This window comes from Telopea speciosissima, chromosome 1 (assembly GCF_018873765.1).
Source record: "Telopea speciosissima isolate NSW1024214 ecotype Mountain lineage chromosome 1, Tspe_v1, whole genome shotgun sequence".
NCBI classification, from domain to species: Eukaryota; Viridiplantae; Streptophyta; class Magnoliopsida; order Proteales; family Proteaceae; genus Telopea; species Telopea speciosissima.
This window is the reverse complement of record NC_057916.1, coordinates 28,940,220-28,966,287: the sequence shown is the minus strand read 5'-3', so window position 1 is coordinate 28,966,287 and position 26,068 is coordinate 28,940,220. Positions and strand designations below refer to the sequence as shown.

Genomic DNA, 26,068 nt, shown 5'->3' with positions numbered 1-26,068 from the left:
AAACAGAAATACACTACAAATTAGTGTATCTTTACATTGATCTATATCATTAGTTTCTCTTAAATATTCCAAACTGATGACTTTTTTTGTTTTGGGGCTCAGGCCCACTTGTCCAGCCCAAGCCAAAAGGTTCAAAACTCAAAAAAGGGGATTAGGGCGTTGGAAGGTAGAGTGAGTTTTTTTTTTTGTTTTTTTGTCTGGCATCGTTTTCTTTGGAAACGTGGGTGTCTGCAACTCAAAACAGGAAAGAAGAAAAAAACTTTTAAAAAAAAAAAAAAAAAGTGAAACAAGAAGAAGAAAGAAAAACAACCAGGCTTGGGATCCATTTTGAAGCCATGGTGTTTCTATTACAATTTTGAGATTTCATCAAAGCAAAGAAACTTTGTGAGATCTGTGATTTTTTGTGATACGAACTTAATTTTGCTTCTTGTGAGGTAATCCCTTTTTGTATTGTCTTCTCCAGTTACTTGAAAATCTCAAATTTGAACAAACACTTGAGAGAAATATTGTACTTCTATTTTTCTTATAGTGGATTGGTGCAGGATTTGTCCCGTAGTTTTTTTCCTCTACACAAGGGTTTTCTTCATAAATTCTTTGTGTTCGTTGTATAATTGACCTCGTACAATTTTATTTATCTTATTTGCTTGGGTTAAATTTCTTTGGCAAATTTATAATGGATTATTATTGTTATTTCTCAATTCATACTCGACAAGTAGATTATTATTATTATCACAACCCTTATTATTCTTTGTCTGCTTGTTCAAGTATTCAAACCATCAATTAATAATTTGGTCGAACCTCATTTCGCTCCAATTCTTTGAAACACGTGTAAAAAATATTCCTATATATCATTATTAACATCAAAGATAAGGCCCCACAAAAAAATAGATATTTTCCATTTGACATCACACAAATGATTTCCATGAGTTGCATAAGCAATCTTTGTGGCCAATCACTGAAATAGATCGACGTGACTGAAATAAGTTCGGTCTATTGACCAAAAATAGGGTGTAAACAACTATCATATCATTCTACATGTAAAAAATAGTATAGATCTTTGTCTTGGTTAATTAATTTTAAAATTAAAATAGTGGTTTTAATTAGGGTCTATGAGCACAAGACTTAAAATAATGAATTTTAACTATTCTTCGAATCGCTAGAGTAGGATACACTAGCATGTCTTAGTTTATCTCTTTTCTCCAAACATAAAATGACTATTCTGCCCTTCGATGCATGATATTTCTTTATTGTATTTCATTGATGTGATTCCCCGTGCCACTTGCTTAGAGAACCCTCTCTTTATTTATAATATTTCAATGAAAAAAGAGTGTTGCTTGACTATGTGACCACTATGCTAGCAATTGGACCAATGACAACACATGCATGGTCATCGACCAACAAGGCCGGGATGAGCCAATTCTTCTCATTTTGTTATATCCATTTCTATTCAAACAAACACAACCTAATGTGGTTGATATAAGTGAACCTAGCAGTACTTGAATCGTATGCCTAGATGGGGTACATGTTGGAAACCTATGATTCTGTTAAGCAAAACCAAAACCTGCGGTTGGTGAGAGATGAGTTCTAGCTATTTCAATGGCTCGGATTGAAGTAAACACGCAATTCTTTGTTTCATATAAGCTGAACATATTATTAGACGGATTTTCTCTTTTAGTAAAATACATTTAAAAAAATTAAATTAAGAAAGGTAAATGATGTCAATTTCATATGTGTATATGAAAAAATATGAAAAATAATGGCAATTTTTGATAATGACATGATGAGAAATTATTTTTAAAAACTCTTTTATATCCCTAAAGTTGAGAATAAATTAAGGTGTAATTAAAAGAAGGGGAAAAAAATCAATTAAAAGAAGGGGAAAAAAATGTTGCTTGATCGCATGGCCACTGAGCCAACGGCTGGGCCAATTATAGCTTGCATTAGCATCGACCAACAAGGATGGGATGGTCTTTTTCTGAATCCATATGAGGGGGGGGGGGGGGTCGCACAAGCACACAATAGTCATTCTTCCTTAAAAGAATTTCAAGTTCTAATTACACATATAAAGGTGTCATTTAGATAGTCCTTTGATATTACCTCCCTCAATTTCCTACTCTTTTTTTTTCTTCTTTAAAATTGCTTTCTTCGTTTCCTATTGTGACTCTTTCACGTCTATTCCCTTTAAGTCTTTTTCTTGTATTGGTGATACTTCCAAGTTTAATTTTTTTTGGGTGAAGAGATTAATTCCTCTTTTTATTTTTACTTTCCTCTTCCTCCTTCCCATGTTTTTCATTTGTTCCAACTTACACCAAACTTTTTTACTTTAAAATAAAATCAGGCGAACAGTTGATGGGTGATTCCAAAAACACCAATGATTTCACGGACCTTTATCCCCTTAATTTCCCTGTCCATCAATTTTCTCAATTTCATCTAATAGAGAGGGCGGAAATGACTATCGTACCTCTGCCCGAACACACTGCTCGAGTGGGGTCCACCTCCCTCTATTAGATGAAATTGGGATACGAATCTCAATTGATATTTGAAAGGATCCATGGTTATCTAATAGATTGGGTTTCTATATAGACTCTAGTAGACAGAGCCATCCCAGTTCTATCACTAAAGTTTTAGACTGGAATGATCTCCAACGATGCCGGGCTGGCGCACTGCACATATTTAGGAATTGGAAAGGATTAAAATCCAGGCCCATGGGCTACACTTTTTTACTACATTACTATATTGCTATTATAAGGGTGAGGATAGGGGATCTTTATCCCTTCAATTTCCTCAATTCCATCTAATAGGGGGGGGGGGAAATGACCACCCTACCCCCTACCTCCTACCTAAACACACTGCCTGGGTGGGGTCCATCTCCTTTTATTACTGGGATTTCCCCTACTCCCTACCCCTACCTAAACACACTGTCTGGGTGGGGTCCACTTCCTTTTATTAGAGGGAATTGACAGACAGACAAATTGAAGTGATAATTTTCCAAGGATGGGGGATCCAACTCCTCTCCAAGGAGCTCAACGTCTAGAGGGAATCTAAGGGTTAGACTATACCGCACATATCTCGACGCATGCCTATGTATGTATGTAACATAGCAATGGTTGGATGCCTCCGGGTGTGCTGCACTCCCTGGACAAGAGCTCAATGGAGATGGGTGGGGACAGATCTGAACTCCTCAATGGGGCATGGGTCCCACATCTCCATAGAAGGTTCAGATCTGTCCCCACCCGTCCCCATGTAGGTAGCATATCTGAACTCTTCAATGGAGGGCTGAACTCCCAATCTTCCCTGGACTTACTTTAAATCCAAGTGTCAACTTCAGTGGTCTAGCCGCCTGCCAGAAAGCCACCAGTTCATCCCCCATTAGATTTAAGTATAGAATATCTGACAGATGTCAATAAAATTTATGTTTTAAATATCTTAAAGGCTGGAATTGCCATGTCACCATTCATATGGCACAATTAGGTGGGTCACCATATTCTATGGATGTGACCGACCTTAAGCTTTCTGCAGAAGGAGAGAGGGAGAGAGAAGAGAGAGGAGAGAGAAGAGTGTGGAGGTGGAGGTGGAGGTGGAGGTGGAGTCGGCAGCTTGTGCTCAGGACTCCCAAAGTCTCTACGAAGCTGACGAGAAATACTACGAAGGGATTAGGATCAAGAAGAAGAAGAGTTCTTCAAGTGAATGCAGAAAACGGAGATTTTTAGGGTTGTTTGAAGCTTTATGGTCTGATTCTCTATGGAGATGCCTGGTAGCGGGAGGAGATCGAATTACATGTTGCTCAGCCAATATCCTGAAGAACAGCAACTGCAACCGCAGCAACAGCCATCGAAATTCACTGTTGCAGCTACTGGCCCGTTTTATGAGAGCCATTCTGGGGAGAAGAATAAGGGGAAGACTGACAGGGGTTTTGATTGGGATGGGGATCATCGGTTGCAACAAGGTGGAGGACGGATCGGGAATTTATTTCCATCAATGGGATTGCAGAGGCAGTCGAGTGGGAGCAGCTTTGGAGAGAGTTCGTTGTCTGGGGATTACTATCTCCCTACGCTTTCGATGACGGCGAATGATCCTGAGATGTTTAGTCACTCGCAGGATGATGGGTTTAAGGTTGGTGGGGGAGAGTTGAGGGTGAAGTCGATTGATGCGGCGGGGTCTTCTTCGTGTAAGAGTTGGGCTCAGCAGACCGAAGAGAGTTACCAATTGCAGCTTGCTTTGGCGCTTCGTCTTTCGTCTGAGGCTACTTGTGCCGATGATCCTAATTTCTTGGATCCTGTCCCCGATGAATCGGCTAGCAGATCATCCTCATCGGCTTCTGCTGAGTCTTTGTCTCACCGATTCTGGGTTAGTTGTTTCTACTTTCTTATCCCAATTTTAATTCTCTCGATTTTGATCTCTTTTTTCTTTGGGTAGACATGCATGCTTCAATTGGGTTTATATTTATTCTTCGTATTGAGTCGGATGTTTGTCCTTGATTCAGGTTGTGAAAACTTAGAAAGTTCTGTATTTGAAAAACCTTAAAATAAATAAAAAGAAGAAGAAGAAGAAGAAGAAGCGCTTCACTCAAGACTTAATTAGGCGATGTTAAAACCATTCTCTGGTAGTATGCCGTATCAGTTGGGCAAAATATCTGTCATATAAGCACATTATAGCTTATTCCAGATAAAGTGCACGATATAACGGTCCTTTTGTTATTATTATTTTTTTCATTTGGGGGGGGGGGGGGAAGGGGTGATGGTGGTGGGCTGGGGAAGAGTGGGATTCTGGGTTGTTGAAGGTTTTGTAAATATGACCAGATTCACTGCATGATCCCAGCCTTTACCAGTCTTTCTGTAATTTTATCATATTGCCAGCGATAGAATCGTCATGTTCATTGTTGATTATGATTTGCTCCTTGTTTATCTTATGGCATGTATATGTGTATAGAATTGATATATATTCTCTCCTATATATCCTGTGCATTAGGTGACTGGCTGCCTATCTTACTTTGACAAGATTCCAGAAGGATTTTACTTGATCCATGGAATGGATCCATATGTATGGACTGTATGCACTGATCTGCAAGAGAATGGTCGGGTCCCATCAATTGAATCACTTAGGGCTGTTGATCCTAAGGAAGATTTCTCAATTGATGTGGTTTTGATTGACAAACATAGTGATCCTGGTTTGAAAGAGCTACTAAATAGGGTACTTAGCATTTCTAGTAGCTGCATTACCACTAATGAAGTGGTCGATCAGCTTGCGACGCTTGTCTGCAATCGAATGGGGTGAGTTGTTTACATACCTCGGTTTAGAAATGCCTATAATCTCTCTGTTCCTCCTAGACTTCTAGTAATCAAGCTTTTGTGTCTATCACAAGGGGTGCAGCTTCTTCTGGAGAAGATGACTTGGCTTCCCGCTGGAAGGATTGCAGTGCCATTCTGAAGGATTGCTTAAGCTCTATTGTGCTTCCCATGGGTAGTCTGTCTGTTGGCCTTTGCAGACAACGTGTTCTGCTGTTCAAGGTGAATTCAATTTTTTCCAGGTCCTCTTTCTTCCCTTTTTTTTTTTTTTTTCTTTCTCAATTGGGTAATCTAATATTATATTGAAGCTTTTTTGTTAGAACTTAGAACGTGCTTATAATATTGAGATCTTATGCTTAAGGCTTCCCAAATGGAAGCATAGTTGTCAAAGTGTCTAGGCGACCCAAGGTGTCGGAGGGGGCCTAAACGAAAGGCGACCAAGGTGTCCAAGGCACCCGTCTAGGCTACCAAGGTGTCCAAGGCAATCAAGGTGTTTGGACACCAAGGCGACGCCTTGACAACTATGAATGGAAGGGTTTTAAGAAAGACAGTTTTCAGGATTATACGTGACTGGCAATGCCACTTAGTGTAGTTTGATTTTCCCTTGAGGCTGTATCCTTATATAGTTCTCTAGGGGTTAATTTGGAATTCTCATCAATAAAGTTCTAATGTGAAAAAATAAAAATAATATATATATATATATATATAATCCTTCTTTGTTGGTATTATTCACAATTTTCTCATCTCTGGAAAGTTTTTTTTTTTTTTTTTTCCTTTTCGTTTTTCCTGCTTGTTGTTTTATAATAGTTAATGGATGAGTTCGTATAATTTTGTTGGTGTCTTCTTACTCTGAATGATGTCTGCCATCTGTGTTGTATTGGATTCTTCATTCTTCTACTAAACAAACATGCATTATATTCTCTTGTATCTGTGCATGCAAATAAAAAGTTATTTCTTATAGCTTATTTTTTTTCTTTTAAATATATATAATTTTAAACGAGATTCCATTCAAATTTAGTTATAACTTTTCACAGGTGTTAGCAGACACTATTGATTTACCATGCCGAATTGCTAAGGGTTGCAAATATTGTCAAAGAGATGATGCTTCCTCCTGTCTTGTGCGGTTTGGACTTGACAGGTATGCCATGCTGACCAAATTCAATTTGTTTGAATCCACATTGTTCTCTGATTTCTCCATGTTGATTTTGTGAATAAATTAGTGTGTAGTGTGTTGGAGGTGAGGGGGTTGAAACCATGATGCTTGGAAAGGTTTTGGTAGTTTGAGTTCTAAAGTATCCATGACCTTCTAGATAGTTTGCAGGAGTCTACTTGTCCTGGAATTCTGAAGATAAGAGTCTGAACTCTTACAGAAAATGGTTACTTCACCTCCAAATCTCTATTTGTGGGTCCAAATAACCTGTTTATCCCTAATGGACAGAAAATCCTCTTGGCCCGTTCCCTTTTTTAGGTTTTTTGGAAGCCACATGTCCCTTTGAAATGCAAGGAGCTGCGTTGGAAGATTGCCAAAAAGACAGTGATGACCCTGATACATATCAAAAAGAGAATGGTGGCATGTGTCTCTCTTCTTTTGGTCGTCTCATATGCTTGATTGTGGTGAAGCAGCTAAGCACCTTTCCTCTATTTTTCTTTCACTAAAGAGGTCTGGCACCATATTTTGAAGGTTTTCCTTGTGATTTGAGTTTTTCCTAAAGATAAAGGAATTACTGTAGTTTTGACATGTTGCTTCGTATGGGACTAGGGGCAAGTTCCTTTGGAGACATATGCTACTCTCTATTTCTTGCTTATTTGGGAGGAGTGAAATCCAACTATTTTTGGGATTCCTTCTGATGAGGTAAGCTAAGCTAAAACAAACAAACACTAGCAAACCTAAGAGAAACCAAAATTGCAGTGAACCTAAAGACTGAGAACTAGGACAGAAACTTAGTTTGATTAGATCTTGCAAACTACAAATATGTGGTTGCTAAAAGATCAAAACAAAGTGATGGTTAGATTATTGATGCATAATTCCAGCAAGAAGAGCAGATGGGCCTGTTGTTGTGGGTTTGGTATACGGCCGGTTTTCAAGGCACAGATGAACTACTCCATCTGGAAAGGGCTTTCCCTCGGGGGGGGGGGGGGAAGAGACTGAACTACTATTAGGTAAGGTCAGAAGGAGACTGGAGTCCAAAATCCATCGAAAAAATCTCTTCCCGGCCGACGGGACTCTTATGTCTGTGTCTTATCCTATCTCAAGCTTGTGAAGTTGTTGGCTGTAGAGTAAATATGTGCATCTTCTTGAGGTCTATGATTGTCATTACGGGGACCCATACGCTGCTGCTCTATGTATGTGAAACATTGAGTGAGTTGTGTCATTATGTCTATGAGGTGATTCAATTTTTCATCATCACTAAGTGCCTGGGAGGGCTGTGGATCACTGCCAGCCATAGGTCTGATATCAATCGATGTGGTAAGTTAGGCTGAAACAAACAAACACTAGCAAACCTAAGAGAAACCAGAATTGCAGTGAACCTAAAGACAGAAATATAACTGAAACTTAATATGATTACATCGTGCAAACTACAAATTTGATGGGGCTGAACCTAATATATAATAGAGGTCCTAATGGGGTGAGTATGGTAAAATATCAAAGCAAAGTGATGGTTAGATTAGGAGCAACACACATGGATAGAAAATAGAAAGTAAAGAGAACAGAAAATAGAAAGGAAAAGGGATAGGGTCATAGGGATTAACATAATCAACTGCCCAGTCTGATGGTTAGATGCTCTGAAATCTGAGACTGAACTTCAGACTTATATGATAAAAAATTAGACCTATCTCATGACCTGAAACAATATGTAAATTAATAGAAGATGAAAAGAACTATAAGAGCAACAATAAAGAATTAAATAAAAATACAGAATAAGTTTAGAAATCACCCAAGAAGAACCCATGGTAGAGAGAGAAAAGCTGCTGGAATGTCTGCAGAATAGTAAAGGAAGAAGAAAAGAAGAGACAGATATGGCTTGGCTTCTCCATCCTCCCTCCAAGCTTCACCACCTTGGGTGCAACTGAATCACCACAGTGAACACACACATAAGAGCTTAATTGATTAAACATCCAAATCATGGGCTAGCTGCCCCTTGCTCTTTATTAATAACCAATGGCCAGGATACAAGAATAGAAACCCTCTATGTATGGAGTGCTACATGGTTGTCAAGAAAGCTTTAGAATGGAAACCTTCTAGAGAGAATCCATTGCTAATACATTGAAAATAGAAATCAATAAAAATAGAAACTTCTACTTAGTATAGCTTAATCACTAAGTTGCTTATCGCATGAAATTAGAAATTAGATAATTAGTGACTACTAGATCCTTTGCAGCTCCAAATCTCCAACCCATGCAATCTGGCTTTATGGGGCCCATACCAAGTCATGTGCAAGCCTTAGCTGGCCCACGCAAGCTTGGACTAGAGGCTGGCCCAGTCAAGGATCAGAACCAGAACCGTGACTGGTTTTATGAGCCTGTTTCTGGCCTATTAGGACCTTAACCATTGTCTTCTGGCCTGCCCCTTATGCCTACGTACATACACCTTCAGCACAGTATTCATAACACCACTGTTCGAGTAGCTCATTTGGCATCTGCAGACTCACTTCAGGGATTGGTATCTGCTGATCCAAGCTGCTCCTTGAGTTGAGAGACACTATCTGGTGATCCAGTCTTTCAGATTGAGAACTTTAGTTAGGATCCAGATTGATTTGTCAAGAAGAATTTTGATAGATGTTCTAAGGGTATCATGGGTCTTTTTTATAACTGGGGGTATAGGGAGAACTTATGTGGGAGTAACAGGTGGGGTTTTGCTTGGACTTCTGCTGAGGGTCAGCTAGGGCAGAGCTTCTGTCACTTGCAGGGTAGGGTTTGGTATCAAGGGCATTTCCAACATCGTTGTCGAGGTGAGTTCTTGGGTATTATATGGATGAGAAATAGGAAAAGAGGACTACTGAAATTTGTGAATATCCTTACATTTTAAATAAATGGCCTCATTGAATTCTTGTTCCATTGGGCCTAGGTCACTAAAGATGTGGCAGCCTCCTTGGCTAAAAAGGGAGTTGTGAGACAGAGGCGTTGTTGGGGTACAGTTTGCTTCTGTGAGATGTTGCCGTTTGAGTTTACGACTTCACTTTGATGTGAGGTCTCTTGGCTCACCTTCCTATATTAGGGCATACTACTGTATTCTTTTTTTCTCTAAAAATAATATATATATATATTTCATTGTGAAATGTATCTAACGGTATAAGTAGTTAATGGACTGGATCCCTCAAATACAGTCAGCTTGGTTAATGGAAATAAAAGTCAAAAGAAAATACAGTTGCGTGGCTTGCGCCTTGAATCAAAGGAAACTTGGGTAGTCATTACTCATTAGTTCACTTATATCTCTGTGAAAATAAAATAATTGTGGTCTCTATAGTCCACAGGAAATTAGTAAAATACTAAAATCCACTAAAATTGACTGTAGTGCAGAGCTATGAGTGGTCCAGAAAACCAACTTGAAGTCTGGGCAAAGAGCAACTGAACAGCTTAGGCACCTAGGTTCTTAACCTACACTAATTGCAGATCCTCCAAACTCATTTCATTTGATGTTCTTGTAAGGTCTGGCCCAAGTTTCTGAGAGATCTGATTTTCTGAAAACTATATCGCAAACCACACAAAAGTTTGACTTACATATCGTAGAACAATCTGACGTAAATCATTCTATAATCTGAGTCATGAACTAATGCTGGAAATTGATGAACACAGGCTCACTAGTTTGAAGATCAATCTCAGTTGACAAACCAAGTTGTAATACCATAAAAGCAATAGAAAACATTGAACATTATTTTGCTTTTTCTTGTGATAGTTATTGTAAACAGCCCTTAGAACTGAATGCTTGAGTGATCAATAGGGATCATCAAGCCCTTTATTTAGAATAAAAAGAGTTTCAAATATTCAGACTCAAACTAGGAAAATTCCCCCTTGCCGATTCTAATTAGGAATACTAAATAGGAATCGACTAGAGGGGAAAAACCCAAAAATACCCCTATCGGGTAGAATTACATTATTTTAACACTCCCCCTCAAGTTGGAGCCTAAATATCGAACATGCCCAACTTGACTAAAATAGGATGAAAGACTTTCCCACTTAACCCCTTAGTGAACACATCGGCTAATTGGTCAGCAGACTTCACAAAAGGAACACAGATTAGCCCTTCTTCCAACTTCTCTTTGATAAAGTGCCTATCAATCTCCACATGCTTGGTACGATCACGTTGAACAGGATTGTGAGCAATGCTAATGGTAGCCTTATTGTCACAATACAACATCATGGGAAGAAGGATAGGAGCACCAAGATATTGCAATAAACCTTTAAGCCATAATAGTTCACAGATGCCATGTGCCATAGCACGAAATTCTGCTTCAGCACTAGACCTTGCCATTACGTTCTACTTTTTACTACGCCATGTGACAAGATTTCCACCTACAAATGAGCAATAGCCAGAGATGGACTTTCTCTCAGAGGATCTAGCCCAATCAGCATCGGCATATACTTCAACTCGAAGATGGCCATGAGGAGATAAAAGAATTCCTTTTCCTGGGGCTGACTTCAAGTAACGGAGAATTCGAAGAACAACATCCATGTGAGAGGAATAAGGATCATGCATGAACTGTCTTACTATGTTCACAACAATGGCTATGTCTGGCCGTGTAGGAGATAGGTAAATAAGCTTTTCCACCAACCTCTGATAACGACCTTTGTCAACTGGTTCACCCTCCTTTTCCTTGAGCCGTGCAGTAGCTTCCATAGGTGTATCAGAAGGATGACACCCTAACATCCCAGTCTCCGACAATAAATCTAGGATATACGTCCTTTGAGAGAGAAAGATTCCTTTAGAGGGTCGAGCAACTTCTATCCCTAAAAAGTACTTTAGTTTTCCCACATCTTTTATTTCAAATATTCTCAGCCAAGGAAAGTCTTCAACTTGTTGATCTCATCACCATTATTCCCGATTATCACAATGTCATCCATATAGACTATGAGAATGGTAATTTTATCACCATTCCTTTTTATAAACAGAGTATGGTCAGCATTGCTCTGCTTATATCCCACAGAAACCATAGCCTTGTGAAATCTTCCAAACCACGCACGGGGTGACTGCTTCAGCTCGTATAAAGCACGCTTTAACTTCTATACCTTGCCGCTGGTCTTATCACATGAGAAACCAGGTGGAATATCCATATATACTTCCTCTTCAAGCTCTCCATGGAGGAAGACATTCTTCACATCTAACTGTTGTAAATTCCATCCCAGATTTACTGCACAGGATAGTAGCACTCTGGCAGTGTTTAATTTTGCAACCGGTGCAAAGGTCTCCTAGTAGTCAATCCCATAAGTCTGAGTAAACTCCTTTGCCACCAATCGTGCTTTATATCGATCAACAATGCCATCTACCTTATGTTTCTCCACAAACACCCATTTACATCCAACTGGTCTTTTTCCTGGAGGAAGAACCACAAGATCCCATGTATCATTCTTTTGTAAGGCCTTCATTTCTTCCATCATTGCTGCCTTCCACTTTTCATCTGTAAGAGCTTCCTGCCAATTCTGGGGAATACGAACAGAAGAAAGAGAAGAAACAAATGCACGAAAGGATGGAGAAAGGGATTCATAAGAAACAACATGAGATATAGGATGCTGAGTACAAGCCTGAATACCTTTACGATGGGCAATAGGTAGTTTAGGAGAAGAGGTGTTACTTGGAATAGGGGAGAGATCCGGTTCCAGAGCCGGCAACTGGATGGGAACAGTGCTGCAGTGGATGGAAGCTGCTTGTGTTTGGAATATTCTCTCTGGTAGGTTTTGAGGTTGGAGTCATTAATTCTTCTCTAAAATTCTCCAATGGTTTTCTGAACTGTAGTCAGCTCCCCCTGAATAGGATTTTCATCATTACTAGTATCTAAGTTCTCCCCCTGTGTAAGATCCTCTTTGTTTTCGTTAAAAGGTATGGGAGGAGCAGGAGGAGTGGGGTTAGGGTTAGGCTGGTTATATACAGGGAGCTCAGTTAACACATCTTCACTGGAACTCTCCCCTTGAAGATGGGTAGTCGGATAGTAGGAGAGAGCTTCATGAAAAACAACATCCATACTCACTAGGGTACGACGGGTGGGTGGATAGTAACATTTATAACCCTTCTGGGAGGGAGAGTATCCCAAGAAAATGCAGCGTAGGCCACTGGGTTCAAGTTTGCTTGGGGACCGAGTATCCTGAGCATAACAGACACAACCAAAGACTTTAGGGGCAACCACAAAGGCGGAAGAGCCCTGTAAAAGGTCAGCTAGGGTTTGAGAGTCAAGAACTCGGGTAGGCATCCTATTAATAAGATAGGCTGCAGTAAGGACAGTATCTCCCCAATATTGGGAGGAACAGTACGGGCAAACATAAGAGCCCGAGCCAACTCTAAGAGGTGGTGGTTTTTTCTTTCAGCCACACCATTTTGGGCAGGGGTATCAACACAACTAGTTTGATGGAGTATACCATGGGCTGCACGGTATTTTTGGAACTGACCATCCATATACTCTTTGCCATTGTCACTCCTCAATATTTTAAGAGTGACATTGTATTGGGTTTGAACCAACTTGTGAAAATTTTGAAAACAAAAAAAAAAAATCACTTTTGTTATGCATCAAATACACCCATGTACTCCTAGAATGACAATCAATGAAGGAAACAAACTAACGATGGCCAGAAAGGGAAGGTTTTCGACTAGGATCACACACATCAGTATGAACCATATTAAAAGAGAAGAACTTCTTTTATTAGAAATAGGATAAGTTGAACGACATTGTTTGGCCAAAACACAGGCCTCACAAAAAAATTCATCCTTATTACATTGTTTAACTAATGCTGGAAATAAATATGATAAAATTCCTAAAGGGAGATGATCTAATCGGTCATGCCATTGTTGAAGTTCAGAAGAGATAGGGAATTTTGATGAATGGGAGATGGTAGTTTTGGTGGAGGAGGACGCCCATCATCAAGCAGATACAATCCACCATGTACTTTACCACATCCAATCGTCTTCGTTGCCAGATCCTGAAAAACACAGTGTGAAGGAAAAAAAAGTTACTTTGCAATTTAGGTCTCGGGTAAGACTACTAATGGATAGAAGATTAGTGGTAAAATTAGGTATATGTAAAACAAAAGATAAAGTTATAGCCCGGAGGCAGAGGAGAGAGAACCATTAGCCACTCGAACTTTGTCCTTCCCAGAAGTAGGAGAATAACGATGAAATAAGCTGGAGGAGCTAGTCATGTGATCAGTGGTACCGGAGTCTATGATCCAAGGAGGGGAGACTACCGATGCACAATGACCAGCAAATGAAATACCTGAATGGGAAAATTTTGAACTTGAAGTGGTGGAAGTGTTGGCAGGAGTCGATGTAGTAGTGGCAGCGGAAGCCTGTAACATACGATGCAATGCCTGAAGTTCATCCTTGGATAGACCAGTGTTAGTAGTAGGAGAAGTGGTGACAGCCTCAGTATGATTGGCTTTGTTTTTCGATTTCCCACGAGCAGCACGCTTAGCTTCAAAGTCAGCCAGTTTACCATGCAGTTTCCAATAAGTGGCCTTGGTGTGATAAGGCTTATTACAGTGCTCACACTTCACAGTTTCTTTAGAAGAGTCACTAGTAGTAGAGGTCCCATCAGATATAGGAATAGCAGAGGCAGCAGTTTGTAGAGCTGATCGGTTAGTGGTGGGAGTGTTCAACATAGCAGTCCGCCTATTTTCTTCAGTATGTACTAAGGCATAGGAATGTTCCAAAGTAGGAAAAGGGATTCGGCTGAGAACTTGAACCCGAATCTGATCATATTCCACATTCAAACTAGTCAGCAAGTCATATACCCTGATCTTGTCAACATGCTTGCGATAGGCAGCAATATCAGTAGCATTAGTGGGCTGGTAATCAGTGTAGTGATCCAGATGTTGCCATAGACTTCGTAGGACAGCATAATACTTTGAGATGGAAAGGTCCTTCTGAGTGGTTTCGTGAATCTTCTTGCGTAATTCATAAACCTGAGCATTGTTACCAACCTGTCCATAAGTTTCCTTCGCAGCCAGCCATATCTGGGCAGCAGTGTCTAGAAGTAAATAGCCGCTGGCCAGATGTGGTTGCATAGAGTTAAGAAGGAAAGACATGACTTGAGAGTCATTAGAAATCCATCGATTCTGAAGAGGACCATCAGTAGAAGGCTTTACTGCAGTGCCTGTAATGTGTCCGGTGCATAGTTGTCAAGGCGGCGGCGACCCCTAGGCGTCCAGGCGTCCAGGCGCCTTGTTCGCCTAGTTGGTGTCGCCTTGTTCGCCTAGTTGGTGTCGCCTTAAACTTTGGCCCTCTCCACCGCCTTGGGTCGCCTAACCGCCGTGACAACTATGGTCCAGTGAGACCACGGCCAGCAGTGATGAGATAAGTTCATTTGGACCACATGAAATAATTAATTCCATCAAGTTTGATGGAGGCAGCAAAGGGAAGATACTCTTGTCTAGATTGTCCATCAAGTCCAGAATTGACTCGACCATCCGACCCAGTAGAGATGTCAGAACCAGCCATGGGAACCTTCAATTAGGGTTTTTAAGAAAACCCAAATCGCAAGAGTTATAGAGGATGAAGAAGTAAGTAGAACTGATGCAAAGAGGCCACAAGCTTGATCGAGTTCCTCTGGAATAGTAATAAAGCAATCCTCCAGAAATCAGTAACTTCAGATCAGAAGGTAGGAAACCCTAGATGGGCAGTACCTGAATCGAGTGTGAAGGATGGGTTTTGAAGTTGCAGAAATTTCAGCTGTCAGAATGGGCTGAAAAATGGATCGAGTGCTCCTCTAGTAGTGGGGAAGAAGTCCTTAAAAAATTAGCTCCTTCTGATGAGCCAATAAGAAACCCTAATTTGATAAAAAATTAGGTCAAAAACTTGTCTGTGGAGAAAAATCGCAGGGCTGGATTCAAACAGGAAAGGTGTGCACCAATTATAGCAGAAAACAATCTCCAAAAAAAGGAAAAATCGATCTTTAAGTGTAGGAAGAACACGATCTTCAAGGATGGAGGAGATCTTCCGGCAGAATTAGGTCACATCAATAATCTTCAGTCTTCAATGAGGTAAGATTGAGGGAAGCATCTAAATCTTCATCTGATCACCTCATAGTTGCTGCCCTGAATGTGAGAGAAGAGCCGAGAGTGGTGGAGAAGAGAAAACCAGAAACCGTGGGGAGGAGAAAGTAAAAAAAAAAACAGAAAAAACTGAGAAAGCTGCTCTTAGATCAGAATTTGCTCTGATACCATGTAAACAGCCCTTAGAACTGGATGCTTGAGTGATCAATAGGGATCACCAAGCCCTTTATTTATAATAAAAAGAGTTACAAATATTCAGACTCAAACTAGGAAAACTCCGCCTTGCTGATTCTAATTAGGAATACTAACTAGGAATCGGCTAGGGGGAAATACCCAAAAATACCCCTATCGGGTAGAATTACATTATTTTAACAGTTATAAACTTTGAACAGCAGTTATAATAGCTGATAATAACAACTAAGCAATAAATAATCAAACCCCAACCTCAGCTAGGGAAGAGATAACCACTGAAAATCCTAAGAGTACAAGCAGGCCTCAAATTAGGGCATACTACTATATTAATTATTTGATGCTTTGTTGAAGAGGGGAGGGATGACTGCAGGAGAAGAAAGGAAATAGAGTTGATGCAATTTGGGGTTTGGAAACCCTGGTTCGGATCGTTTATGGGCCCACTCGATGGACTAATAGCCAAAAGATGAAAGACAATGGTAATTCTATAATTATTTCAAAGTTTACAAAAGGGAGTGACAGAATTGTGAGTAAACAGAATATGAGAGGGCTGCTTGGTAGATGAATAGGGGCTGGGAGATAGAAGGAATTAATATTTAAAGAGAAGAGGTAGACTAGGCATCAACATAAAATAAGGATAGAGACAGAATTTAAGATGGAAGGGATGGATATTTTGGGATAGAGGGGTATATGGTGACAAATAATAATTTGGCACCAAGTGTTCTCCAACCTCCGATAAGACAGCCCTATCAATTGGTAGGGGCGGCACTGCGGCAGAGGAGTACGATTCGGCGGGGAAAACTCATCAATGGAAACTCCAATTGGGCTGAAACTCTAGGGGAAGGGAGCTAATAATACCCTGGCGTATTGATTCCAACTGAAGGCCACCCAAAACAGAGATCAAAATATGAACTACAGTTTCTGCAACTCAGGTCCAGCGATAGCAAGAGGACCAGCCCTGAAGTTTGGTTTGATTATCACGATTGGGAAGGGATTAGGGGCTGCGATTCCAGGGGTTTGGTCGCCTGGGGAGGGCTTCCTTCCACCCAAAAACCAGGTTGAAAGGAAGACGGAAGAGGGAAGAGAGATCGAAGACCAGTTGTGACTGGTTGTAGGTATCACTGGAAGTAGGGCAGGGGAAGAAAAGAAAGAAGAAACTAGAGGGGAAGGAAAGAAATAAAGAAGAATAGTGGAAGAAAACAAAGGGAGGGCGGGCCTCGGTGCAATGGTAAAGGTTGCTCCATTGTGACCAAGTGGTCACGGGTTCAAGTCTGGAAACAGCCTCTCTGCGAAAGCAGTGGTAAGGCTGCGTACATTATGACCCTCCCCAGACCCTGCAGTGGCGGGAGCCTTGTGCACTGGGTACGCCCTTTTTAGTGAAAGAAAACAAAGGAAGGAAAAGTGAGGGCTTACAGGAGAGGAGGGGAAAACTAGAATCGAAGAGAAGGGGAAGGGGGGGATATCACACAGCCACCTTGGCTCCACACATTACTGCAACTGTGACTCTCACTGAACTCTTCATTCTCTGAAATTCTGACTTTGCGATTACATGTGTATAAATATGTGGAAAATAGAAGCCTGCTCAACTAGGAAACTAAAAAACCTTAGCTCAAACAAGGAAACTATCTCCTACATTGCCCAACTTTCTAAAATAAACAAAATAAAATAAAAGATTACAATATTATTTCCTACCAACCCCCTTTGGACCAAAAATCCTTTTTAGAACCAGTTCGTCTCGGTCTGGGTTCCAATATTGGGTCAAGTTGGTCGAACCATGATATTAGTACTGCTATTCCCATTGTGTCTTGGCCACAAGATTCGGGGCGGAATCCCGGATTCAATGGGTTCCGGGGTCCACACCTTTTGCGTCTCTCCTGCATGCGCCTTTTTTTTATGTATTTTTCTTTTTTATTTTTAGTGAGGCAATCGCAGATTGTTCATTTCTATTATCCAAAAACTCGAGTGAGCTCTCTCGTTGCGCGTGTGCCTCTTCCCTGGGATTGAGTGAGCGAAAGCCTAGATTATGCGAGGCGTGGCTCTTCCTTTGATACAAAAGAAAAAGCGCAGGTAACGGGTTTTGGAATAAGTCAAAGTTGGGGAAATTCACACGATGGTTAAGCAAGGTGCAGATGGAAAAGCCCGTTATTTATCGAGGGTTAAATATTTCATTTAGAAAAGTCATCAGACTTTTTGGATCAATGATATACTTTTTGGCCTTTCAAGAACAAAAAAAAAAAAGAAAGGAGTGATCTATTTTCATATTAAAATTAGAATTCTGTTCTGCATTGATTGGCTTCTAATCTGTTCCGAGCATAGTTGTCATGGCATCTCGGTGATCCAAGGCGTTCGATGGGGCCTGGATGTCAAGGCTACAAGAAGTAATGTAATTCTAGATGGCTAGGATACCAACTAGAACCAATAACCAGGATCTGATAAGGGTTGGAGGAATCGGCTAGGTTAAAATGGCTGCAATTCTGAAATTAGGGTTAGGGTTAGATGGGATCTAGGGTTTGATGTTGGTTTTGGTTAGGTTGGGGAAGGGAAGTCTTCCAGTGGAGGCCCTGAGATGTTTTATGGAGGTTGAGTATCAAAGATGAATACTGAATTAGGGTTCTGGGTTTCTGGGTTTTAGGAAAGAGGAATGAAGGAGAATCTAGGGTTTTAAGTGGTCACCTAGGGCTGGAACCAGAATCGAGTTTCCCTTATAGTGAGCGGGAAAGATCGAATCTAGAAAGATGGGATTTTTATGAGTTTATTGGTCTGGACAGAGTTTAGGGTAAGGGGAATGAAGTTCGAGTGTGGGGGAATGTTAGGGTTAGGTTTAGAGGATTAGAAGAAGAAGGGTTTGGGGTTGGGGTGCTGTACTTACTTGTTGATTAAGCTGATCTTGACTCCAGTTGCAGAAATCCCTGTAGTTGAATTGAACCTTCAAGCTGTCGGCTAGGACAGAACTAAAATAACCTGAACACTTAGAATGCAGATCGATGGAGAGAGGCAGTGAAGGCTATCTCAGCCTGGGTATCTCACCCTCACAGCCTATCTCAGGACAGTGACAATTTGCAAAGCAAAATTCTTTTCCTTATGGCTGGACAGAATTCAAGCTCTTAACTATGACTCATAACTGAACTAGGAATACTAACTAGGACTTCTAACTAGGATTCAAACTTGCACTAGGAATCCCAATTAGAATTACAATTCAATAAAAGACTGACTAAAAAAATAACAAATTAAAATCCTAACTCAGCCCACGATTTTAAATGTTGGTGTAGGGAAGAATCCCTACACCTGCGGCTGGTTTTAGACAGCCAATTTACATCAAGAAGTCACCTAAGCAATGCCTTGACAACTAGGGTTACGATTTGTTTTTATTACAACATTTCTTTGGTAGATTCTGTTTCGATGTATGGCTTATGAGGATCTAACTGTTTAAGATGCACACTGAGGGACATGTGTTAGTCAAATGCCGTTTCTAGGTAGGATATCATTCTAATTTAAGTATGTTTATGCATTGATTTGCAGATTGAATCACTACTAAATGTAATTTTAGAGTCTTATTGGCATGCATTGTAGTTTGATATTCTTGAAAAATGCCAGAACCTCCATGTTGTGCAACCAAGTACATTTGTTTCTTTGCAGGGAATATTTGGTTGATTTGATCGAGAAGCCTGGATGCTTGGGTGAGCCTGATTCCTTGCTTAATGGTCCATCTACAATCTCAATATCGTCTCCATTGCGTCTTCCAAAATTCAAACCAGTTGGAACTACTCAGGATTTCAGACTGTTGGCCAGACAGTACTTCTCAGACTGTCAATCACTTAATCTTGTGTTTGATGATGCTTCTGCGGGTACTTATTTATTTACTTTCTCTTTCTTTCATGCAATCATTTTGGTGGCAACTTTTGAGGCCTTTTTTCTGTTAATTTCTTGGAAAATACAAGTCTTTGATGTATACTTCAGCCTTAATAGATCTATAGTTTCCATTGAATGTCATTTTTTTAGGTAGCCTGTGTGGAAACTGATTCTTATAGATGTTAAAATCATGTTATCTGATTCAATTCGAGACAGTAGAAACTGTTTCATATTTATCTTTTTAATTTTCATTTCTTATAAAAAAATTTCCTTTTCTTTTCTTCCACTTCCATCCCCCCCCCCAAAAAAAAAAAAAATGGTATTCAATCATTTGTGTTTCTGTCTAGACTTCCACTTATATTGGACAGCTTGTTTAACTTATTAAGCTACCTACAAGCTTAGCCGAACAGTAACAGGGGTTTTTCCACCTTGTTGGCATGTCCATTCTTAGCTGTTAAGGCTTTTACTTTTTTTTTTTTTAACCATCATTAAATTTATGCTCTGATAAAAATTACTTGGTTCTCAATCAAGCTCTTCACATATCCTTTACTTGATTTTGTGCTAGTAGAAAGTCAATCTTTAGAATCATATTCTTCTTCGTATTTTAACATGCAATCTTGTTCTTTTTTTTCCTTTTTTTCTTTAATGGGCATTTTAACAGCTTCTAAACATATGCCCCTGAAGATTCATCTGTCCAGGCTACCAGCACAACCTGTAACACGCCATGTACAGTTCACGGAAATTATTCTGAATTCATCTCGTGGGGCAACAGTGATGAAGAATGGTCTTTGTTTTGCTGCACATCATGAAAATGTTCTATTGTTCTTTTTGGTTTGTGAGAAGATTGCTGAATGCTGCAAAATTTTTGACAATTAGACAAGATTTCTCTTAGTGTTGATATAACAAATGACACTTGATTAGTTTTGATTGCACCCCTCACAAATTATCTGGTGTAGGGATCTCAACTTTGAATTCATTTGTTTACATCATGACAGGTTCTGCTATTAATCAAGAAGATGCTGCGGAGTCACTGTTCCATAAACATTTTGACAGGCCAAACATGGATCGTAACGTTTCCCCCGTCACAAATGACAATGATGAGAGTTTTTTATCACCTCTGCCCCAAAGAGCTGATTGGCAGGATGTACATGATAGAGAATCCCAAGTACAAAATTTATGCAATCCCGTGGAGAATGTTATGATTCCAAAACAATTTGTCAAAGATTCTGTCCAACTAAAACCAATTGCACCTAACAGGCATAGAGACGTCCAATGGGCTGATACTAGTAAAGATTTAAGATTCCCTGAGGGAAGTGTACCTAGTAAATCAAGTACTGAACTTTCTCTTGAGGTCGAAGACTTGGACATTCCTTGGAGTGAACTTGTTTTAAAGGAGAGAATTGGAGCAGGTATTTTTCAGAACATGAGACTGAAAACATGATTAAGTTTTTGGTGATGAGGTCATTTCCCATTGCTATGCATGTATGCCATTGTGTTTGAATGATCTTGTGGTCGACTTTACTTATATGGGACTGACTTGACACATTTCAGGTTCTTTTGGAACTGTCCATCGTGCTGATTGGCATGGCTCGGTAAGCTTTCTGCTTGGAATTTATCAACACTTTACTGCATTCTATGTTATTGTTGCCAGTGATAATGTTTCTGCGATAGTTGTCAAGGCATCGCCTAGGTGTCCAGGTGCCTTGGTCACCTTGCATTCAGGAGGCCCCCTTCAACCCCTTAGGTTGCCTAGACACCGTGACAACTATGGTTTCTTCCATAGAATCTCTTTTCATTGGGTGGTTCTTGTATGTGCCATTTTTATTTGGCATTTCAAATTGTAGCTATTGTGCAATTAATTATAATTGGAGATGTTTGCTAGCCATGAAACTTACTTCCATGGAGTCTCTCAGAACATTTCCATGGCACTTTTAGCTGTGGACTTAGTGGCGTATGCAAGCTATTGACTGGTGCATACAGTTCTTGGATGAGATCTGAGGTCATTTGTAAAATAAAAATATCTTAGTAGCCAAAAACACGCCCAACCTTGTGTAAAATTTTGTTCTTGTTGAGGTGATGTAGCCTAGGTGAAATAAATCTCACTTAGGACCAGGTTCTGTTTTAGGGTTGGCCGAATGGGCAGTTTAGGGTAACTAGGGCAAAATTAGGGTTAGGAATGGGAGATTGAGTTAGGGTTTTATTGGGTAATGGTCTGCAGAATTTTAGGAGTCTATTAGAATAGGTTTTAATGAGGTTTGAATAAGAAATAGAAATTCAGAAATATTAGGGTTAGGGTTTTGGGTTTTCAGATTTAGGATCTAAGCTGAAACTAGGGTTTAGGAGCAGATTTAGGGGCTGGGCTTTAGGTCGAGTTTTCCTAGCAGGGAGGGGGTGGTTCGGCTGGACTTTGGTGGGGTTTTGATGGCTGGTTAGGTCTAGGCAGATCTTAGGGTTTCTGGGTTTTTATGTTGAGGGAGGGATTTAGGGTTTGTAGTGGATAGGTGAGGCTGCAACTGAGATCGAGTGGGAGGGTTACTGTGATGGACCTGTGGTTAGGTTTTGAGTGTAATCTGATGAGGGAATAGGGCTGTGATGAATGTAGATGAAGCTAGGGTTTGGGGAAGTCGATTAGGTTAGATGGAAATAAGAAGAAGAGATGATAAAGTTGCAGGAAATTGTAACTCTTACTGGAATTGCAGAATTTCAGCAGCAGCAACCTTGAAGAACTTGAAGGAAGAAGAAGACGAACCTCCCGATCTGCAAGATGCAAGGAGTCGCCGGATTACTCCAGCCCTAGCCCTTGATATTACTCACGAGGGGTCTTGATATGACACACAAGACAGAGAAGCAGCAGCAAGAAGAAACAAAATTTCAAACATAATAGGTGGGGGAGCCTCCCACGATTCTACTATTTATAATAATAAAGGGGGACCTAAAGGCCTTACAAATAATCAATCTAAAGCAATCCTAATCAGATTAGGAGTTGGGATTCCTAATCTGAATCCTAATTATAAAACATAGAATAGACTTATACTCTAAATAGGAGTATAAGTGTAAACAACTAAAACAAATAAAATAAAATACTAATCCCTCTAAAATCCTGGAGGGGAACTAAGAAGATAAACCATGAAAAAGACTGTTTTAACCCTAGGCTAAAAAGAACAAACAAATAAAAAGGCTCCAACGAAAAATCAACGAACAGCCAAATTAATCATGGTTTCGGCTTCTGCATCAACTCTCCCCGACTTAGAAACATTCATCTCCGATGAATGGGTGAAATCCATGCAACGCTCTGGCAACTTGGGGCTGAGCTTGTTGACTTCATGAATGGGAGTCCACGTACCATGCTTGTGTGAAGAAACTCGTCCACGAACCTTGTGATGAGGAGGAGGAAGTAACATGTGGGCAGCAGCTTCAACACTTCCCTCGCAGAATTCTGTTGAAGTTATAACAGTGGGAATATGGTCTTCAAGTCGTGGGGCCTTCTCTTCGAAGAACCAAGGGGGCATCACAAAATCAATGTGTTCAACCTCCAAAGGGTCTTCAATATTTATAACCTTCTCATTCAGCCCCACCTCTTCAAGAACAGCAACTTGCTTGATACTGTCTCCCTGTGAAATGTTCCCAATTACCTTGTCACAATCAACCACATCATCCATGAGAACTGGAGCAATTGTATGGACACCTTGAGCACCACCATCTAGATCTTCAAGGTGACGGTCTAAGTCTTCATCACTATCAGGGGGTAGTGCATATATGCCATGCTCATCGTGCTCTTCAGAGGTTTCCTCTGCCTTGGCAGCCACATTAACAGGTCTATGCTTTTGTGGGCAATCTTTGGCATAGTGCCCAAGTTCATTGCAATGGAAACACTTGTGGGGTTCATTGCTGTCCATGGGAGCTTTACCTTTATAATCAGCACGTGGAGGACGGGAAGAACTACCGTGAGTAGCCTGATCGAGTAGGACCAGCAGAGAATTTCCATTCGATTGTGACTAGTGGTAGTAGACTTGAATGCTGAAAAAGTTTGACAGACCCTCGGTGGAAGAATCAAATCCTCTATTCCCAACCAATAATTCTTCAGCCTTCAATGCCTTCTCAAAACAATCCTTGACGTCCAGAACATCCACAACGCCAATAGCCCTGAGGATGTCAGATCTCAATCCCAACCGGAATCGGGACAACATCTGAGTAGCACTTTCTATTGTGTCAGTGCGAGATGAGAGAGAGTCAAACTTTTGCATGTACTCGGATACAGTCATGTTCCCTTGACGAAGGGAGTTGAATTGATCTTGCATCTGAGCGGTGTAGTGTCTTGGTAAGTACTTCTCTTTCAAATCATACTTCATATCCTCCCAGTTGGTAGGTGCTTTACCTTCACGTTCCATGTCCCGCTCTGCCTTGCGCCACCATTCTCGAGCAGAACCAATTAGTTTAGTGCGTGCCAGTCTCATCTTTCGGTCTTCAGGCAAATCATACCAGTCAAAGTAGTCATCTAGGGCAGCAAGCCAGTCATAGAATTTTTGTGGATCACCATGCCCATCATACTCTTTCAATTCTAGCTTGACCTTCTGTGTATCGAACCGCCGGTTAGTAGCTTCATCTCCAGTGAAGTAGGACCTCAAATATTCCTCAAAGTTAGGTCTTCGAGGTGCTTCAGTAGTTCTGTCCCTGTCTTCTCTGTAGTCATCTCTGTCATACCTACGTCGATCCCTGTAGTCTCGGTCATGTCTAGACTGATCTCTGTGGTCCCTGTGACGTCTGGGATGACTTCTATGATATTCATCCCTTCCCAGAGTTCCATGTACTTCAGAATGAACTTGGAATCTGTCTTCCTCTACATATAGAGGGTTGCTTACAAGAGGCACAGCTTGCCTTTGTTCTATTGTTGTCATTCGATCACCAAGAACTTGCTGGTCTGTTGAGATCTTCTGCAGCATAGCCATGATTGCAGCAAGGGAATCAGGTTGGGGTGGTCGTGTGGGATCCATAGCAGGGCTGCCATGTTCAGCCATGGCTCTGATACCAATTTGATGTAGCCTAGGTGAAATAAATCTCACTTAGGACCAGGTTCTGTTTTAGGGTTGGCCGAATGGGCAGTTTAGGGTAACTAGGGCAAAATTAGGGTTAGGAATGGGAGATTGAGTTAGGGTTTTATTGGGTAATGGTCTGCAGAATTTTAGGAGTCTATTAGAATAGGTTTTAATGAGGTTTGAATAAGAAATAGAAATTCAGAAATATTAGGGTTAGGGTTTTGGGTTTTCAGATTTAGGATCTAAGCTGAAACTAGGGTTTAGGAGCAGATTTAGGGGCTGGGCTTTAGGTCGAGTTTTCCTAGCAGGGAGGGGGTGGTTCGGCTGGACTTTGGTGGGGTTTTGATGGCTGGTTAGGTCTAGGCAGATCTTAGGGTTTCTGGGTTTTTATGTTGAGGGAGGGATTTAGGGTTTGTAGTGGATAGGTGAGGCTGCAACTGAGATCGAGTGGGAGGGTTACTGTGATGGACCTGTGGTTAGGTTTTGAGTGTAATCTGATGAGGGAATAGGGCTGTGATGAATGTAGATGAAGCTAGGGTTTGGGGAAGTCGATTAGGTTAGATGGAAATAAGAAGAAGAGATGATAAAGTTGCAGGAAATTGTAACTCTTACTGGAATTGCAGAATTTCAGCAGCAGCAACCTTGAAGAACTTGAAGGAAGAAGAAGACGAACCTCCCGATCTGCAAGATGCAAGGAGTCGCCGGATTACTCCAGCCCTAGCCCTTGATATTACTCACGAGGGGTCTTGATATGACACACAAGACAGAGAAGCAGCAGCAAGAAGAAACAAAATTTCAAACATAATAGGTGGGGGAGCCTCCCACGATTCTACTATTTATAATAATAAAGGGGGGCCTAAAGGCCTTACAAATAATCAATCTAAAGCAATCCTAATCAGATTAGGAGTTGGGATTCCTAATCTGAATCCTAATTATAAAACATAGAATAGACTTATACTCTAAATAGGAGTATAAGTGTAAACAACTAAAACAAATAAAATAAAATACTAATCCCTCTAAAATCCTGGAGGGGAACTAAGAAGATAAACCATGAAAAAGACTGTTTTAACCCTAGGCTAAAAAGAACAAACAAATAAAAAGGCTCCAACGAAAAATCAACGAACAGCCAAATTAATCATGGTTTCGGCTTCTGCATCATGAGGTCCATTCTTCTGCTTTCATTTAATCTACTTGTAGAGAGATGGGATTTGGTTAACTGTCAATTACTTGAGGGGTTCGTAGATGGAATCATCCGTAATTTAATGTTTCATAATGTTCAATGAGCGTTAGGTGGACATTGTGATATTTATTTAGTATTTATTTTTAATTAGTTAAGAGAGTGGAAAGGTCAATTGAGATTGCAGCCGATATGCTTCAGGGGGATCAAGATTTAAATCAAGCCAAGCAAAAAGCCCCATCCAATTACTTGGATTGTATTTAGGACTGCTATTTAAATTCCACTCTATTTGGCGGCATACTCAGCCCAACATAACTTCATAGGGGTGAAATATCAAATTG

The 26,068-nt window shown here is 40.5% G+C and overlaps 1 protein-coding gene across 1 annotated transcript in view; it reads left to right on the top strand.

Annotated features, from left to right (window-relative positions):
- The first annotated feature begins 3,652 nt into the window (after nt 1-3,652).
- LOC122649045 (serine/threonine-protein kinase CTR1-like) overlaps nt 3,653-26,068 on the top strand; it is a 59,737-nt gene continuing 37,321 nt past the window's right edge. Inside the window, exons 1-7 of the mRNA XM_043842399.1 lie at nt 3,653-4,347; nt 4,969-5,270; nt 5,363-5,507; nt 6,320-6,423; nt 19,305-19,513; nt 20,513-20,926; nt 21,069-21,109. Coding sequence (XP_043698334.1) covers nt 3,742-4,347; nt 4,969-5,270; nt 5,363-5,507; nt 6,320-6,423; nt 19,305-19,513; nt 20,513-20,926; nt 21,069-21,109 — 1,821 coding nt within the window. The 5' untranslated portion in view covers nt 3,653-3,741. The remainder of the gene's footprint in view (nt 4,348-4,968; nt 5,271-5,362; nt 5,508-6,319; nt 6,424-19,304; nt 19,514-20,512; nt 20,927-21,068; nt 21,110-26,068) is intronic.